General features: G+C 40.8%; 2 protein-coding genes across 2 annotated transcripts; both read right to left on the bottom strand.

Moving 5' to 3' along the window:
- Nucleotides 1-2,275: 2,275 nt before the first annotated feature.
- Nucleotides 2,276-15,848, bottom strand: LOC109879486 (NEDD4 family-interacting protein 1-like). Its single transcript, XM_020471653.2, has 8 exons — nucleotides 15,627-15,848; nucleotides 10,512-10,614; nucleotides 10,136-10,275; nucleotides 9,934-10,003; nucleotides 9,288-9,412; nucleotides 6,560-6,626; nucleotides 6,354-6,462; nucleotides 2,276-3,635 (listed from the first exon to the last, which is right to left on the bottom strand). The coding sequence occupies exons 1-7, from the start codon at nucleotides 15,660-15,662 to the stop codon at nucleotides 6,356-6,358; spliced, it is 648 nt and encodes a 215-aa protein (XP_020327242.1). The 5' UTR covers nucleotides 15,663-15,848; the 3' UTR covers nucleotides 2,276-3,635; nucleotides 6,354-6,355.
- An 80-nt stretch (nucleotides 15,849-15,928) lies between these two features.
- On the bottom strand, nucleotides 15,929-20,799 carry gnpda1 (glucosamine-6-phosphate deaminase 1). The gene is made up of 6 exons (XM_031789623.1): nucleotides 20,306-20,799; nucleotides 18,388-18,489; nucleotides 18,081-18,263; nucleotides 17,620-17,804; nucleotides 16,540-16,714; nucleotides 15,929-16,307 (listed from the first exon to the last, which is right to left on the bottom strand). Exons 1-6 carry the CDS (start codon nucleotides 20,427-20,429, stop codon nucleotides 16,258-16,260), a joined length of 819 nt encoding a protein of 272 aa, XP_031645483.1. The 5' UTR covers nucleotides 20,430-20,799; the 3' UTR covers nucleotides 15,929-16,257.
- Between the last annotated feature and the right edge of the window lie 91 nt (nucleotides 20,800-20,890).

The following is a 20,890-nucleotide window of genomic DNA, read 5'->3' as shown; positions in this document are numbered from 1 at the left end:
AGCCTTTTCTTTGAATGTTGCATAATGCCATGATAACCAAACAAAAGGTAGCTAACCCCCAGGGTTTCAAATTGTAACTAACTTCCACATGCTGTCTACATCACTGTTTATTTTAGTCTGTCCTCTACTTCTCTCCTCTCAGGTTTGCCCTTCTAGTTTGTGTCTTTGTTATCATGTGGAAGTTTATTTTTAAGGATGGTTGGAATGCTTCTGTTGAACTTCTTTTGATAGTTGAGCGTGGGGGGGGGGGGGGGGCTGAGAGTGAAATCTGTGGACCATAGTGATGGTTGACATCCAGGGGACAGACAGCCAAAACTAAGGGCCAAGTAGCGTCCTATGTAGTTCAGTGAGTATTAAAGTGTCGGTATGACCATGTCCTCGTGGTGTCGGTATGACCATGTCCTCGTGGTGTCGGTATGACCATGTCCTCGTGGTGTCGGTATGACCATGTCCTCGTGGTGTCGGTATGACCATGCCCTCGTGGTGTCGGTATGACCATGCCCTCGTGGAGTCGGTATGACCATGTCCTCGTGGTATCGGTATGACCATGTCCTCGTGGTGTCGGTATGACCATGTCCTCGTGGTGTCGGTATGACCATGTCCTCGTGGTGTCGGTATGACCATGTCCTCGTGGTGTCGGTATGACCATGTCCTCGTGGTGTCGGTATGACCATGTTCTCCTGGTGTCGGTATGACCATGTCCTCCTGGTGTCGGTATGACCATGTCCTCGTGGTGTCGGTATGACCATGTCCTCGTGGTGTCGGTATGACCATGTCCTCGTGGTGTCGGTATGACCATGTCCTCGTGGTGTCGGTATGACCATGTCCTCGTGGTGTCGGTATGACCATGTTCTCCTGGTGTCGGTATGACCATGTCCATGTCCACCCTTCACCCTCCCCAACTATCTCCCGAGACACAAAGGTCACAGAAACAGGACTGTTTTAACATTGATGTCAACACATTAATTTAGGATCGTGACAGGAGACATTTACAATTGTTATCATCATCATTCAAATAATTATTTTGGATCACTCAAACATTTTAATACTATCTTACCAATCTGTTTTGGACTACCTAGAGCCCTTGACCAACCCCAGAATCTTACCAATCAGTTTGACTACTTCGTCTTTGACCAACCCCAGAATCTTACCAATCAGTTTTGGACTACCTAGAGCCCTTGACCAACCCCAGAACCTTACCAATCTGTTTTGGACTACCTAGAGCCCTTGACCAACCCCAGAACCTTACCAATCTGTTTTGGACTACCTAGAGCCCTTGACCAACCCCAGAATCTTACCAATCTGTTTTGTACTACTTCGTCTTTGACCAACCCCAGAACCTTACCAATCAGTTTGACTACTTCGTCTTTGACCAACCCCAGAATCTTACCAATCTGTTTTGGACTACTTCGTGCTCATTGGGAAATTGCAGACAGGCTCAAACAGTATTTGACATTTCAACCAGCATGAAGCTTGAGTTTCAGGTTATAACAGCAGTTTCAGAAGAAAAAGAAACGCACACCTATTAAGACGAGGTGCTGGCTAGAGGTGCTGGCTAGAGGTGCTGGCTAGCGGAGTAGAAACTTGAAAATAAAAGAGAGCCGCACACTCTAGGAGCTCGGATGCAAAAATGTAATAGCCAACGTTTCAACAGCCAAGCTGTCTTCATCAGGGTATATCAATAACAGCAGTTTACCAATGTCTCCAGTGACCTGTTATAGATGCTATAAACTGTTGTCGCTATATGGTGGACAGCTGACTGGTAGAATCATGCTAAAACTTGACCAAATGAAGCATTCCACTCCACACTACGAGGTATACATCCACAATGTATACCTCTACTGATGTGACTATAGACATCTACAATGTATACCTCTACTGATATGACTATAGACATCTAGAATGTGTACCTCTACTGATGTGACTATAGACATCTAGAATGTGTACCTCTACTGCTGTGATATGAGTATCGCTGTGGTCCTCTGTAGCTCAGTTGGTACAGCACAGAGCTTGCAACGCCAGGATATTTGGTTTGATTCCCGGGACCAGCCGTACGTAAAATGCATGCATTACTGTCATTCGTTTAAGATAAGGGTCTGCTAAATGGCATATTTAAATATCTTATAGAAAGCTGATGGATATGAAAATCACATACTGTACACTGAAAACCATAAGCCCCCCCTGGGGGAACTGTAGCTGTCCAGTCATAGCGTCTTTCAACCACAAGGTGTCAATGTTTCACAACACATAAACCTGCAACAGAGACGACCAAATCTCGCTTTTAAAAAGTCACATTTATTAGACATGAAGCTTTTTACAATTTATAACATCTCATAACAATAAAATCCCCAGGATGCAGCTGTACTACTAGTTCACACAGATAGAGATGTGTGTGACCCAGTACTGGGTTAGGATCTTAGCTGTACCATTCCACATAGGGGCTAAGCAAGAAATCTAAACAGCTGGTTTAAAGCAGACTGACTGGCTGGCATACGAGGGGGGGTGGGGGGGTCCGTTAAGAGCAGGTTTGAGAGAATTTAGTTAACAATATGCCAACAATTGCCTAAAAGAGAAAGATCAACGAGTATAATTTCTTGTCTTCTTCCTAAATCTAATTATTATTAGATTATAAATTGCCATATCACCCTTCTGAACGCTTTATACTCACTCAATAACTACCCTTTGGTCATGTATAGTTGTTTGTGTGGATGATATGTCCAGGTTCCACTGGAAGAAACTCCTTGGGGTTTTAGTGCTGTTTGGAAAAGTGCAGCTGCTCAAATTCTCTGATAGCATCATAGTTAGTTTCCATACCGAATGTGTTCGCCCTCTAAACTAAAACAAAACAACTGCATGACTCTTACAACACTTCTAACCTTCAGATCTGCACATACGATACTTCACGTTTGAGGTATGTGTGCGAGCATATATAAAAAAAGGTAGGATTCTGTCTTATAGGAATAATTCATGTTGACTCAATTTAGCAAAGAACTCTGCTCTCTATTGTCTAGAAATTAGGGTAACGCTTCATATGGAGCCAAAAGGTATTGTGTATTATTACTTGCTATAAGCAAGTATAAAACATGTTCAAATTGTAATGCCCTGTGTGACAATTTTTTCCCCCATCCTCAACTGGTTGATCTCATGATTACTATGAACTAATAACAAAACATAAGAAGGTTCTTTATGACCAAGTTATTGTGCATTATAACGGCGGGCTTTGAATAAAGTGTTACTGAAATAAGACTGATCCCAATTGGCTTGAGGGGCAGATGCATGCTAGTACACTACCATCAAACGATCTAAGGCATTACCCATACATTACAGACAGAAACAATGTAAAATAGCACTTAACATTCGCCACTAATGAATACATAGTTAAAATGACTACCCATAATCCATTTATGAAGTTTTCAATAAAGTTTTCAATAAAACTGACGTATTTAATTCCTGAACGTTACAAGAGTCGTCTTCATCAAGGTTTTTTTTTTTTCTCTTCATCGTGCCGCGTCGCGACGGGTATTTTGAGTAGTTTGGTTTTAGACTTCTGCAGTTTTGTTGCTTTTTGTCGGGTATGTTTCTTTTCAAACATCCAGGATTCTTTATCCAGGTCCTGTGACGTTGTGTTTATTCAGCTGTGTGAAACGTAAACAGGAGAAACGTTAACGGAGGAGATCAGTATCTCTGTAGGAGGAAGGGTGGTTTACTATGGACCATGTTTGTTTATGATATATATATACACATATATATACACATCAGCTAAATATTGTGGAAAGAATATTGGTTACATCAATGTAATTGTCTGCATCATTTCCAATCCCCCACATATTTTTTGGGGTAAATATATATATCCATACACACACCTATATAGACACACAGTATATACATACACATACCTATATAGACACACCTATATACATACACATACCTATATAGACATACAGTATATACATAGACATACCTATATAGACACACAGTATATAGACACAGTATATACATAGACACACCTATATAGACACAGTATATACATAGACACACCTATATATACACACATATATACATACACATACCTATATAGACACACCTATATACATACACATACCTATATAGACACACAGTATATACATACACACACCTATATAGACACAGTATATACATAGACACCTATATAGACACCTATATACACATACCTATATAGACACAGTATATACATAGACACACCTATATAGACACCTATATACATACACATACCTATATAGACACACAGTATATACATACACATACCTATATAGACACACAGTATATACATACACATACCTATATAGACACACAGTATATACATACACATACCTATATAGACACACAGTATATACATACACATACCTATATAGACATACAGTATATACATACACATACCTATATAGACACCTATATACACATACCTATATAGACACAGTATATACATACACACACCTATATAGACACACCTATATAGACATATATACATACACATACCTATATAGACACACCTATATACACATATATACATACACATACCTATATAGACACACAGTATATACATACACATACCTATATAGACACACAGTATATACATACACATACCTATATAGACACACAGTATATACATACACATACCTATATAGACACACCTATATACATACACATACCTATATAGACACACAGTATATACATACACATACCTATATAGACACACAGTATATACATACACATACCTATATAGACACACCTATATACATACACATACCTATATAGACACACAGTATATACATACACATACCTATATAGACACACCTATATACATACACATACCTATATAGACACAGTATATACATACACATACCTATATAGACACCTATATACACATACCTATATAGACACAGTATATACATACACATACCTATATAGACACCTATATACACATACCTATATAGACACAGTATATACATACACACACCTATATAGACATATATACATACACATACCTATATAGACACACCTATATACACATATATACATACACATACCTATATAGACACACAGTATATACATACACATACCTATATAGACACACAGTATATACATACACATACCTATATAGACACACCTATATACATACACATACCTATATAGACACACAGTATATACATACACCCACCTATATAGACATACCTATATACATACACATACCTATATAGACACACAGTATATACACACACCCACCTATATAGACACACAGTATATACATACACCCACCTATATAGACATTCCGTATATACATACACCCACCTATATAGACATACCTATATACATACACATACCTATATAGACACAGTATATACACACACCCACCTATATAGACACAGTATATACACACACCCACCTATATAGACACACAGTATATACATACACATACCTATATAGACACAGTATATACACACACCCACCTATATAGACACAGTATATACACACACCCACCTATATAGACACACAGTATATACATACACCCACCTATATAGACATACCTATATACATACACATACCTATATAGACACACAGTATATACATACACATACCTATATAGACACACAGTATATACATACACATACCTATATAGACACACAGTATATACATACACATACCTATATAGACACACAGTATATACATACACATACCTATATAGACATACCTATATACTTTTTAAAAGAATATCCCTTTATTATTATTCCCCCCAAACCTTACCGCCGATCCCCCAATTGGAGTAAACTAATTAACACTTAGGTTTTTACCTTCAGTTCATACATCTTATACACATTTTACAGACAGTCTATTTTACAATAGTTATATTTAGTCCTTCCTCTATTTCTGATGTCCAGTTTGATTTCTATTTCACAACAGTTCTGAACATGTATACATTTTGTTTATGGTATATTTACATGTAAATAAAATCAACATTTGTCAGTCACATGCGCCAAACAAGTGTAGACCTTACCGCAAAATGCTTACTTACAAGCTCTTAACTAACAATGCAGTTCAAGAAAGAGTTAAGAAAATATTTACCAAATAAACTAAAGTCAAAAAAATATTTAAAAAGTAGCAATAAAATAACAATAACGAGGCTATATACAGCGGGTACCGGTACAGAGTCGGCAGACTACATTGGAAGGAAACTAGCGAGTGAAGAGAATCAATATGATTTGGTAGATTACCAGTACTATTTATTTGATTTATTAATAAAAGGACCAGGCTTATGATTTGATAAGGTCTTATTCTGCTGTAACACAGGAATGCTGTGTGAATTAGGGCCCCTTTACCTTCAGTAGATGAACAGAACTCTCGTTCGAGGAAGCGTGGCGTAAGTAGGGTCGGCCATTTTGCGCACCCGGGAGTAGTTGACGAACCCTCTGACGAACAGCATGAAGCCTGGAGAGTCACAAAAAGACAACAGCATCCGTTCCACGATCACATTTCATACACATTAAATCGTTCAAATAAGAGCTCAGACGTATGCTCCACTTACCCAAAGCCAGGAACACCCACCACAACCAGTACTGACCGTCAAAGTAGCTGGGGAAGTAGGTGGAAAACTGGAAACGTTCAAAAGACAGTAAAAACAACATTAGGAGGACTAGTCGTACACACAGTAGCATTCCAAAGCATTGAGTGCAGGAACAAAAGCCCGAATGCACCGCAGCACAGTGAGAATTATATACATGGGGGATACAACCATCCCAGCTCTGTCGATGTAGCTGTGAAGAGACAGAATCATTCAATCATTTATTTTGGTACTTGTCCATATGTAAGCAGTTGACCCTGGGGGGGGGGGGGGGGGGCACTACTGGGTGATCTGAAAAGTCATAGTCAAATCGATTAATAATAATAATAATAATAGTAATAACAATAATAATAATAACAATAACAATAATAATAAATAAATAAAACAATTATCTTTAATGAATTAGAACTTGGTCTTCAGAGATAGATGGGAGGGGTTGATAGAACTAAAAACAAACCGAAAGTACTCAGAACCCTGGACTTTTTCCACATTTTGGTACATTACTTATTTTAAAATGTATTCAATGGTTCCCTCCCCCCATAAATCTACACGCAATACCACAGCAAAACCAGTTTAAACATTTTTGCAAATTCATAATTTAAAAAAAATCTGAAACATCACATTTGCATAAGTATTCAGACCCTTTATTCAGTACTATGTTGAAGCACCTTTGGCAGCGATTACAGCCTCAAGTCTTCTTGGGTATGACGCTACAAGCTTGGCACACCTGTATTTGGAGACTCCAGTCTAAGGTCCTGACCGCTCTGGAGCAGGTTTTCATCAAGGATCTCTGTACTTTGCTCCGCTCATCTTTCACTCGATCCTGACTAGTCTCCCAGTCTCTGCCACTGAAAAACATCCCCACAGCATGATGTTGCCACCACCATGCTTCACCGTAGAGATGGTGCCAGGGTTCCTCCAGACGTGACACTTGGCATTCCAGCCATAGAGTTCAATTTTGTTTCTCATGGTCAGAGTCCTTTAGGTGCCTTTTGGTAAACTGCAAGTGGGCTGTCATGTGCCTTTTACTGAGGAGTGGCTTCAGTTTGACAACTCTACCATAAAGGCCTGATTGGTGAAGTGCTGCAGAGATGACTGTCCTTCTGGAAGGTTCTCCGATCTCCACAGACAAACTCTGTCAGTGACCATCGGCTTCCTTGTCACCTCCCTGACCAAGGCCATTCTCCCCTGATTGCTCAGATTGGCCAGCTGTAGGAAGAGTCTTGGTGGTACTAAACTTCTTCCATTTAAGAACGATGCAGGCCACTGTGTTCTAAGGGACCAATGTTGCAGACATTTTTTGGTACCCTTTTCCAGATCTGTGCCTCAACAATATTTTATTTAATCTATTTTAGAATAAGTCTAACGTAACAAAATGTGGAAAAAGGGAAGGGGTCTGAATACTTTCCAAATGCACTGTATATAGTATGTATAAGCTGGAAGTAGAAGCTTAAGTGTTGTTGTCCATTGGTTTACGCCAATTAGGGGAGTGGTGGTAAGATATATATGTAACACCAGTCAAAAGTTTGGGCACACCTGCTCATTCAAGGGTTTTTCATATATTTGATTAACCATTTTCTACATTGTAGAATAATATTGAAGACATCAAAACTATGGAATCATTTAATAACCAAAAATTGTTTTAAAAATCGAAATATTTTTTAGATTTAGATTCTTCAAAGTATCCACCCTTTTGCCTTGACAGCTTTGCACACTCTTGGTACTCTCAACCAGCTTCACCTGGAATGCTTTTCCAACAGTCTTGGAGTTCCCACATGCTGAGCACTTGGCTGCTTTTCCTTCACTCTGCAGTCCAACACATACCAAACCATCTCAATTGGGTTGAGATTGGGTGATTGTGGAGGAGAGGTCATCTGATGCAGCACTCCATCAGTCTCCTTCTTGGTAAAATAGCCCTTACACAGCCTGGAGGTGTGTTGGGTCATTGTCCTGTTGAAAAACAAATGATAATCCCACTAAGAGCAAACCAGATGGGAGGTGTATCGCTGCAGAATGCTGTGATAGCCATGCTGGTTAAGCGTGCCTTGAATTATAAATAAATCACTGGCAGTGTCACCAGCAAAGCACCCCGACACCATCACACCTCCTCCTCCATGCTTCACGGTGGGAACAACACGTGCAGAGAGCATTCGTTCAACTACTCGGTGTCTGACAAAGACATGGCGGTTGGAACCAAAAATCTCAAATTTGGACTCATCAGACCAAAGGACAGATTTCCACCGGTATAATGTCCATTGCTTGTGTTCCTTGGCACAAGCAAGTCTCTTTATGATTGGTGTCCTTTAGTAGTAGTTTCTCTGCAGCAATTCAACCATGAAGCCCTGATTCACGCAGTCTCCTCTGAACAGTTGATGTTGAGATATGTCTGTTAACTGAACTCTCAATTTCTGAGGCTGGTAACTCTAATGAACTTATCCTCTGCAGCAGAGCTTACTCTGGGTCTTCCATTCCTGTGGCGGTCCTAAAGAGACCCAGTTTCATCATAGCGCTTGATGGTTTTTGTGACTGCGCAAATTTTACGGATTGACTGACCTTCATGTCTTAAAGTGATGATGGATTGGTGTTTCTCTTTGCTCTGTTTTTGCCATAATATGGACTTGGTATTTTACCAAATAGGTCCATCTTCTGTATACCCACCCCTACCTTGTGAGGTTGATTGTGTTGATCTTACCCTGACTATGAGAACCCATTTGATGAGAGACAGGCCAAACCCAGAGATGGCACCGTAGCGGCCGGCTGCAGAAGTGGTCAGACAGAAGGACAGGAAGAAACCGATCCAGTTGAACAGGAATGCCACTGGAGAGAAGAGAGGACAATCAATCAATCAACCAATCAAGCATAGACCACTAATGAGGAAGTTGCACATCAGTTAACATTCTGTGCTGTTCACCACACATAGACCACTAATGAGGAAGTTACACATCAGTTAACATTCTGTGCTGTTCACCACACATAGACCACTAATGAGGAAGTTACACATCAGTTAACATTCTGTGCTGTTCACCACACATAGACCACAAATGAGGAAGTTACACATCAGTTAACATTCTGTGCTGTTCACCACACATAGACCACTAATGAGGAAGTTACACATCAGTTAACATGCTTGCTGTTCACCACACATAGACCATGATGCTTTGTGGAAGATTATACAACAACTTTTCTAAAATCACAAACTTCCTCCTTATGAACCGTTTGGACAAGTCCCTGGCTTGACTTATTTAGTTGATTTGTTTAGTGTACCCATGAGATGCAAGACAGGCATTGTCCACCCATAACAATCCCTACACTGTACAGGAAACAGAGAGAAGACTTACTGAAGAAGGTGAGCATGAAGATGCCATCATTCCCTATCCGCAGCTGGTCAGCATCGTCAAACTCATCCTCCTGAAAGGAGAAATAGGAAATGTATATGATGATGGTCCAAACATGTTTATTGAGGATGTAGGCTCTCAATGAAAAATACCTAAATGAATGAATGAATGAATGAATATCACTGTGAAAGGAGGACAGACATACCACGACCCTGCCAGGGACGAGAGGGACGCCGGTCTCCGCTTTGGTCCTCTCTGCTTCATCATAGGAGGGCAGTGTGGTAGCCACGTTGTAGGACGGGGGGTTGGGGAACCTGCCTGCATCCTCCTTGTAGTCAAAGAACGCTGGAAGGGAAATGGAAAGGTGCAGAAAACTAAAACATGAGTGACACATCACATTAGTGATGGCTAGTAGCAAGGTGAAGGTGGAGAGCTCACCCAACACCACAGCTTTGTACTGTAGCCTTTTCTTTTGAGCACTAGAGTAACCCGAGAACAAAATCCTATTCCTGACTAATGAGATTAGTCAATATTTTGGCAGTTACTGTGTGTAGTGCTATGGATGGACAGAGGACAATTACCTGCGTTGGCAGCGGAGATGCTGCTGTAGGGGGGAGGGGCATCCAGGACAGTTGCTTCCTCCTGGGGGGGCTGGGCTGCTGCTGGCTCCTCCTCATTCAACAGCTGAAGGAATGGGCCAGAGCAACACACACACACACACAGTCAGTGGGATGATGCTGCTGTGCAACTATTATGTCTGACCAATGCTGAGTGTAATTTAGCTAGCTGCTTCTGTGCTTATACCAAAAAAATGAATTAATGTGGTAACCATGGCAATTTGAGTGGAAATATAGCAGAATACAAACAGTGTAGTTATTCCCTCCACAAGGCAATCAAACAGGCAAAACTTCAGTACAGAGACAAAGTGGAGTCGCAATTCAACGTCTCAGACACGAGACGTATGTGGCAGGGTCTACAGACAATCACGGACTACAAAGGGAAAACCAGCCACGGACACCGACGTATTGCTTCCAGACAAACTAAACACCTTCACCTGCTTTGGGGATAACACAGTACCACCGACCCCAAGGACTGTTTGCTCTCCTTCTCCGTGGCCGACATGAGTAAGACATTTAAGCGCGTTAACCCTCGCAAGGCTGCCGGCCCGGGCGGCTGGTGGCTGGCTGGTGTGTTTGCGGACATATTGAATCTCTCCATATCCCAGTCTGCTGTCCCCACTTGCTTCAAGATGGCCACCATTGTTCATGTACCCAAGAAAGCAAAGGTAACTGAACTAAATGACTATCGCCCCATAACACTCACTTCTGTCATCATGAAGTGCATTGAGAGACTAGTCAAGGATCATAGCACCTCTACCTTACCAGCCACCCTAGACCCACTTCAAATTTGCATACCGCCCCAATAGAGCCACAGACGATGCCATCACACTGCCCTAACCCATCTGGGCAAGAGGAATACCTATGTAATGCTGTTAATTGACATTAGCTCAGCATTCAACATCACGTACCCTCCAAGCTCATCATTGAGCTTGAGGCCCTGGGTCTGAACCCTGCCCTGTTCAACTAGGTCCTGGACTTCCTGACGGGCTGCCCCTAGGTGGTGAAGGTAGGAAACAACACCTGCACTTCGCTGATCTTCAACACTGGGGCCCCACAAGGGTGCGTGCATGGCCCCCTCCTGTACTCCCTGTTCACCCATGACTGCGTGGACAGCACGGCTCCAACTCAATCCTCAAGTTAGCAAACGCCACAACAGTAGTTGGCCTGATTACCAACAATGACGAGACAGCCTTCAGGGAGGAGGTGAGGGCCCTGGGAGTGTGGTGCCAGGAAAATATCCTCACACTCAATATCAACAAAACAAAGGAGATGACCCTGACTTCAGGAAACAGCAGAGGGAGCACCCCCTATCCACATCGACAGGACCACAGTTGAGAAGGTGGAAAGATTCAAGTTCCTCAGCATACACATCACTGACAAACTAAAATGGTCCACCCACAGTGTGGTGAAGGCGGCGAAACAGCGCCTCTTCAACCTCAAGATGCTGAAAAACAGCTTCTATCTCAAGGCTTACAGAATGTTAAATAGCCATCACGAGCACATTAGAGAGGCTGCAGCCTATATACAGAGACTTGAAATCACTGGCCACTAAGAAATGGAACACTAGCTACTTTAATAATGTTTACATATTTTGCATTACTCATCTCATATGTACGGTTGAAGTCAGAAGTTTACATACACTTAGGCTGGTGGTTTTTCAACCACTCCACAAATTTCTTGTCAACAAACTATAGTTTTGGCAAGTCGGTTAGGACATGGTGGACTTAATTATAACATAATAACACACAGAAATACGAGCCTTAGGTCATTAATATGGTCGAATCCGGAAACTATCATCTCGAAAACAAGACGTTTATTCTTTCAGTGAAATACAGAACCGTTCCGAAATTTTGGCATCCATAAGTCTAAATATTCCTGTTACATTGCACAACCTTCAATGTTATGTCATAATTACGTAAGATTCTGGTAAATTAGGCAGCCCAAACTGTTGCATATACCCTGAATCTGCGTGCAATGAACGCAAGAGAAGTGACACAATTTCACCTGGTTAATATTGCCTGCTAACCTGGATTTCTTTTAGGTAAATATGTAGGTTTAAAAATATATACTTCTGTGTATTGATTTTAAGAAAGGCATTGATGTTTATGGTTAGGTACACATTGGAGCAACCGTCCTTTTTCACGAATGCGCACCGCATCGATTATATGCAACGCAGGACACGCTAGATAAACTAGTAATATCATCAACCATGTGTAGTTAACTATGGATTATGATTGATTGTTTTTTAGAAGATAAGTTTAATGCTAGCTAGCAACATACCTTGGCTTACTCCATTCGCGTAACAGGCAGGCTCCTCGTGGAGTGCAACGTGATTAGAGCGTTGGACTAGTTAACTGTAAGGTTGCAAGATTGAATCCCCGAGCTGACAAGGTAAAAATCTGTCGTTCTACCCCTGAACAAGGCAGTTAACCCACCGTCCCTAGGCCGCCATTGAAAATAAGAATGTGTTCTTAACTGACTTGCCTAGTTAAATAAAGTTGTTGTTTTTTTACAATTTTTTTTAAATCGGCCGAATCGGTGTCCAAAAATACTGATCCGATTGTTATTGAAAACTTGAAATCGGCCCTAATTAATCGGCCATTCCGATTAATCGGTCAACCTCTAGTGTGTGTATTGGGTATATGTTGTGAAATTGTTAGATATTACTGCACTGTCGGAGCTAGAAGCACAAGCATTTCACTACACCCGCAATAACATCTGCATGTGACCAATCAAATTTGATTTGATGTAATCATTCATCTATTTCCTAGTGAGACAAATTGACTGGCAACACCCCATCAGTGACATGACAGGAACCTTTGATACCCCTCGGGGTATCCTACGAAGCAAGATCAATGAGTTAGCCAGCTAACTTTGAGAAACAACCAGAAATATCAATGAGTTAGCCAGCTAACTTTGATAAACAACCAGAAATAACTACAGATATATCTGGTTCATTAGGAAAGTGAAATATAGATAAGAGTGCTTTCAGAAAGTATTCACAGCCATTGACGTTTCCCACATTTGTTGTGTTACAGACTGAATTTAAAATGGATTAAATTGAGATTGGTGTGTCATTGGCCTGCACACAATACCCCTTGATGTCAAAGTGGAATTCTGTTCTTCCAAATTAATTCAAAATGAAAAGCTTTAATGCCTTCAGTCGATAAGTATTCAAACCCTTTGTTATAGCAAGCCTAAATAAGTTTAGGAGTAAACATTGGTTTAACAAGTCAGATAATAAGTTGCATGTCCTCACTGTGTTCAATAATGGTGTTTAACATGATTTGTGAATAACTACCCCTCTCTCTGTACCCCACATATACAATTATCTGTAAGGTCCCTCAGTCGAGCATTGAATTTCAAACACAGATTCAACCACAAAGACCAGGGATATTTTCCAATGCCTCACAAAGGGCACCTATTGGTAGATGGGTAAACAATCATTTAAAAAAAAAAAACAGAGATTTTGAATATCCCTTTCAGCATGGTGAATATATTAATTACACTTTGGATGGTGTGTCAATACTCCCAGTAACTACAAAGATACAGGCGTCCTTCCTAACTCAGTTACCGGAGAGGAAGGCTCATGGTTACAGAGTTGAATTGCTGTGATAGGAGAAAACTGTGTTTTGGTCAACATTGTTGTTACTCAACAATACTAACTTAAATGAGAGCAAAATAAGGAAGCCTGTACAGATTTTTTTTTATTCCAAAACATGCATCCTGTTTGCAATAAGGCGCGAAAGTAGGCAAAAATGGCAAAGTAATGAACTTTATGTCCTGAATAAAAAGCGTTATGTTTGGGGAAAATCCAACAACACATTACTGAGTACCACTTTTCATATTTTCAAGAATGGAGGAGGCTGCAACATGTTATGGGTAGCCTTGTCATCGGCAAGGACTAGGGCGTTAGTTCTATTCTGTTTATTTTTAGCATTAAGGACAGACAAAATCCTCCAGGAAAATCTGGTTCAATCTGCTTTCCGACAGACACTGGGAGACAAATTCACCTTTCAGCAAGACAATAACATAAAACACAAGGCCGAATATACACCGGAGTTGCTTACTATGATGACATTAAATGTTCCCGAGTGGCCTAGTTACAGTTGACTTAAATCGTGTTGAAAATCTATGGTAAGACTTGAAAATGGCAGCCAAGAAATGATCTATGACCAATTTGTTAGAGTTTAAATAAAAAAATGTAATACTAGTGTTCAAATACTGTACAATCCAGGTGTGCAAAACTCATATATTTACCCAGAATGAATAACACCTGTAATCACTGCCAAAGGTCATTCTAACATGTATTGATTGATTCAGGAGATTTCATATTTATGTAATCAATATGTGTTTTATTTTTCTTCCACATTGACAGAGTATTTTGTGTAGATTACTGACCAACATTGACTGTTAAATCGTTTTTTAATCGCACTTTTCTTTGTTACAACGTGGAAAAGGAGGAATAAATACTGAAGACACTGGATGTGTTTTCGGGTGTGTTCAATCAATTTGACCTTGACCATTTCAAGTTTGTCTAGAAAAAAAAAGAAGTTATTTCATTATATTTAGGCGAGTAAACGGGCTACTTTATCCTGCCTTGTGGTATATCTCTCTGGTATTAAATCTCAGACTGTCTACAACTATTAATTAATGTAGGCCTACCTACTAGCTAGCGATTGTAGTGGGTTCTTGTGCAATCTTGATACATTTCAACGTCACTATGATTTGTGGTAGCTAACTAGTTAGCTAAATACCTACCCGTATTTAGATTATATTCACTGCAACAACAACATATTCCACGGATTAGATTTGCAATGGCCTATGAGGGTGGGACATGTAACAAATGGGCCTGTGGCCCCGTCCTTTTTAACTGTAGCTAGTTAGCCACCATAAACGAGGTAGTAAATTAACTTGTTACCCAAACCATCGAGCTACATTTTCAAGACATAATGAGATATAACGTTTGGTAAACATGGCCGAAGTCATAACAGTCACAGTTTCGTTTTCCACTCCTGGCTAGCTAGCCGTTAACTAATTGTATTGGGTTGTCATAAACATTTAAAATAAACGTACCTCCTGATATCTAACGTTGCTGATTTGCTCGGCCATCCTGGATGGAAGTTGAGTGTTTGAAAATAAAGACTTGTTTGACAAACTGTGAGACGTATATACTATTGATACTGTACGCTAACCCTCGAAACTAGCACAGCTCCGCCATCTCCTCTTCCTCACAAATCGGGTGTGTTGCTCCGCCCCTTACCCTGTCATGTGACCCAGCGGAACTGTCAGGATTATCCTAGACAGCTACAATCTCACGATTTGCCGAAATCATCAGAGCACCGCTAAACTACAATGAAACGAATATGTAACAAATATAGATTCATTGTCAATGTTATTTTATTCAAATAACTCTCATTGAAATACATTCAAAGTCAAGTTTGTATTAAACATTTAACAATGTAGCTAAGAAACTTGAATTGTCAGTGATGTCACATCACACTGGTTTATGTTCTATAATCAATGTACTCGATGTAGCCCACTACAAGTAGGTTTACTATTATGTTACATAAAATGTAACTTGAGATAAACCACAGTACAACACACACAATTGATCATCCACCCTTGGCGGCTGTCATATCCAGAGGAGTATGGCATCAGTTCTTGGTTATTGCAGGTTTACAGATGTTTTTGTGACTCCCTCATCTTACTTAGGAGGCAGTGGATCCACCAACTTGTTGTGCACATGCATCATCCCTGTAGGAGAAATAACAATAGGTCAAAGTGAGTCAGATTTCCACTTTATTCACAATTATATTCCAATTATGGTTTAATTGAAGAAAATAATGTATCCCTCCCAGGCCAATAATAAAAGAAAACACAATGAATTTGGAAACTGATGAAGCACTAGTTCCTGAGCCATGCAAGCAACATAAGAAGGACATTAACTGTGAGGACCAAGTCCTTTAGTAAGTAAGTAGACCCTCACCTCGGAAGTACTTGACAGTTTTAACCCTCAGTTCCAGGGTAGCATCCTCGTCACACACAAACACAGTCTGAGGGTGCTGCTGAAAGGCTGACACCGTCCACATGTGGTTCACCCCTTCCTCTATGGCCTTGTACAGGGCAAACGCTTTGTGTACTCCCGTGATGAGAATCATGACCTGGAGACATTAAGGAGATAATGTATTATTATCATCTTATAAACCGTTATTACATTGCTATAGACTGTCATTACATTGCTCTAGACCGCCATTACATTGCTCTAGACCGTCATTACATTGCTATAGACCGTCATTACATTGCTCTAGACCGTCATTACATTGCTATAGACCGTCATTACATTGCTATAGACCGTCATTACATTGCTCTAGACCGTCATTACATTGCTCTAGACCGTCATTACATTGCTCTAGACCGTCATTACATTGCTCTAGACCGTCATTACATTGCTATAGACCGTCATTACATTGCTATAGACCGTCATTACATTGCTCTAGACCGTCATTACATTGCTATAGACCGTCATTACATTGCTCTAGACCGTCATTACATTGCTATAGACCGTCATTACATTGCTCTAGACCGTCATTACATTGCTCTAGACCGTCATTACATTGCTATAGACCGTCATTACATTGCTCTAGACCGTCATTACATTGCTCTAGACCGTCATTACATTGCTATAGACCGTCATTACATTGCTCTAGACCGTCATTACATTGCTCTAGACCGTCATTACATTGCTATAGACCGTCATTACATTGCTCTAGACCGTCATTACATTGCTATAGACCGTCATTACATTGCTCTAGACCGTCATTACATTGCTCTAGACCGTCATTACATTGCTATAGACCGTCATTACATTGCTCTAGACTGTCATTACATCGTTACAATAAAGCAGTAAAAGTATTTGGGGGACATCATAAGGCTACGTGTTACAGCCTCATTATATCATCATTTAATAAGTAATGTAATGGGACCAGTTGTCCATGCAAAATAAGTTACAAGAGAAGACAGACCAGAAACAAAAGGCAGAGACAGACATCTTGAAATCATCTCTAACCTCTCTGGCATCCATGACAGTGGCCACTCCCACAGTCAGAGCCATGGTGGGTACTTTAGACAGATCTCCGTCAAAGAAGCGTGCGTTGGCCAGGATGGTGTCCTGAGCCAGGGTCTTCACTCTGGTCCTGGACAATAGACTGGAGCCTGGCTCGTTGAAGGCAATGTGGCCATCCGGTCCAATACCTGACAGACAGGGTGGGTTACATTTGTTGGATTTTGGTATTTCTTTTTTCTATGTGTTGTTTCCTGAACTGATTTGTGTTTGTGGTGTTTCTTAGCTTTTTCAACAATGTCTTTGAAAAAGTACGTGCCACACAATACAAAAACATATTTTTATGATGCAACAATGTTAGAACAAGACTATAAACTTCTCATTTAAATCCAGCATGGGTGTGTCTGCCTGTTTGATTGAGCAGTTGCTATTGTGTCATTTGACATCATCACTGTTATCCTACCTACCTCCAACAAAGAGGTCAATTCCTCCAGCTGCTTTGATCTCCTTCTCAAAGGAATCACACTCCTCTACAAGGTTGGCAGCGTTGCCATCCAGAATATGGGTGTTCTCCGATTTGATGTCAATGTGCTTGAAGAGATTATTCCACATGAAGGAATGGTAGCTCTCTGGGTGATTCCTAGGAATACCTGCAAGATTTTAAAAAAAAACAGGGATCACAGTTTTGTATGGCTTCTCATGCTGTGGAGAATATTGATACTGTATGGTGTAGAAATAGGTGAAATAGAGAAGTATTGCAAAGGTGAAGCGTACCCACATACTCATCCATGTTGAATGTTTTGACATACTTGAAAGAGATCTCTCCTTTCTTATAAAACTCAATCAGCTTCTTATAGCATCCCAGAGGAGTACCTCCTGGAGTGTACAATGGGAAATAATTATGGTTAATATGCATTGCTTTTTCAACAGAAAATATCTCTAGTTTTACACGTCAAATAAATCAATGTTGATGTCTTTATACAGACTTTTTAATTGTTTTTATTTCACCTTTATTTAACCAGGTAGGCTAGTTGAGAACAAGTTCTCATTTGCAACTGCGACCTGGCCAAGATAAAGCATAGCAGTTCGACACATCCAACAACACAGAGTTACACATGGAATAAATTAAACACAGTCAATAAGTCTATATACAGTGAGTGCAAATGAGGTAAGTTAAGACAATAAATAGGCCACGGTGGCGAAGTAATTACAATATAACAATTAAACACTGGAATGGTAGATGTGCAGAAGATGAATGTGCAAGTAGAGATACTGGGGTGCAAAGGAGCAAGATAAATAAATAAATACAGTATGGGGATAAGGTAGGTAGATGGGCTGTTTACAGATGGGCTATGTACAGGTGCAGTGATCTGTGAGCTGCTCTGAAAGCTGGTGCTTAAAGCTAGTGAGGGAGATGTGAGTCTCCAGCTTCAGAGATTTTTTAAGTTTGTTCCAGTCATTGGCAGCAGAGAACTGGATGGAAAGACGACCAAAGGAGGAATTGGCTTTGGGGGTGACCAGTGAGATATACCTGCTGGAGCGCGAGCTACGAGTGGGTGCTGCTATGGTGACCAGTGAGCTGAGATAAGGCAGGGCTTTACCTAGCTGAGACTTGTAGATAACCTGTAGCCAGTGGGTTTGACGACGAGTATGAAGCGAGGTCTAACCAACGAGAGCGTACAGGTCGCAATGGTGGGTAGTGTATGGGGCTTTGGTGACAAAACAGATGGCAGTGATAGACTGCATCCAGTTTGCTGAGTAGAGTGTTGGAGGCTATTTTATAGATGACATCACCCAAGTCGAGGATCGGTAGGATGGTCAGTTTTACGAGGGTATGTTTGGCAGCATGAGTGAAGGATGCTTTGTTGCGTTATAGGAAGCCAATTCTAGATTTAATTTTGGATTGGAGATGCTTAATGTGAGTCTAGAAGGAGAGTTTACAGTCTAACCAGACACCTAGGTATTTGTAGTTGTCCATGTATTCTAAGTCAGAACTGTCCAGAGTAGTGATGCTGGACGGGTGGGCAGGTGCAGGCAGTGATCGATTGAGTAGCATGCATTTAGTTTTACTTGCGTTTAAGAGCAGTTGGAGGCCACGGAAGGAGAGTTGTATGGCATTGAAGCTCGCCTGGAGGTTAACACAGTGTCCAAAGAGGGGCTAGAAGTATACAGAATGGTGTCGTCTGCGTAGAGGTGGAGAATCACCAGCAGCAAGAGCAACATCATTGATGTATACAGAGAAGAGAGTCGGCCTGAGAATTTAACCCTGTGGCACACCCATAGAGACTGCCAGAGGTCCAGAAAACAGGCCCTCCGATTTGACACACGGAACTCTATCAGAGAAGTAGTTGGTAAACCAGGCGAGGCAATCATTTGAGAAACCAAGGCTGTCGAGTCTGCCAAAAAGAATGTGGTGATTGACAGAGTCGAAAGCCTTGGCCAGGTCGATGAATACGGCTGCACAGTAAATGTCTTATCGATGGCGGTTATGATGTCGTTTAGAACCTTGAGCGTGGCTGAGGTGCACCCACGACCAGCTCTGAAACCAGGTTGCATAGTGGAGAAGGTACGGTGGGATTCGAAATGGTCGGTAATCTGTTTGTTTTACACATTTGACACAATTATTATAAGCGCAACATTAATTGTACAAAGGAAAGGAGGGCGTGCACTGTAGAATCAACAGCTTGCTTACCCGTGGGGAGTCCTAAAATGAAGAATCTGTCTGGTCCAGGGTTGAAGTTAATGATTTTATTCCTGATGTACTTGGCAGCCCACTCACCAACTTGGTCATAATCATTCAGGATGATCAGCTTCATGGTCCTAAGTTAAATGCAAACTTGGATAGTGAATACAGCTGTTAATGTACAAGAACGAACTACTCTTGAAGCTATTTTTGTTCTCCACCTAAAGCAGACTTTAGACTCATAAAATGTGAGCACTTGCAGCCGGAAGATGTACTAAAGTTTCCCTACGTGAATTGAAGGGGGAAGTAGACCAAATCAAACTATAACGACGCATTGTCCGAGCTATGAATGTAATGCAAATGTTGAAACCACTTTACTTGAAAACCTTATCGTGCATATCCAAAAGAGGCCGATGGTAACGTTCATTAAATTTTTTTAAATTTAACTAGGCAAGGCAGTTAAGAACAAATTGTTATTTACAATGACGGCCTACCCCGGCCAAACCCTAACGAGGCTGGGCCAATTGTGCACCGCCCTATGGGACTCCCAATCACGGCCGGTTGTGATACAGCCTGGAATCGAATCAGGGTCTG

This window comes from Oncorhynchus kisutch, linkage group LG15, assembly GCF_002021735.2.
Source record: "Oncorhynchus kisutch isolate 150728-3 linkage group LG15, Okis_V2, whole genome shotgun sequence".
Classification (NCBI taxonomy): Eukaryota; Metazoa; Chordata; class Actinopteri; order Salmoniformes; family Salmonidae; genus Oncorhynchus; species Oncorhynchus kisutch.
Note: the sequence above shows the minus strand (reverse complement) of the source record. Positions and strands in the feature narration are given on the sequence as shown.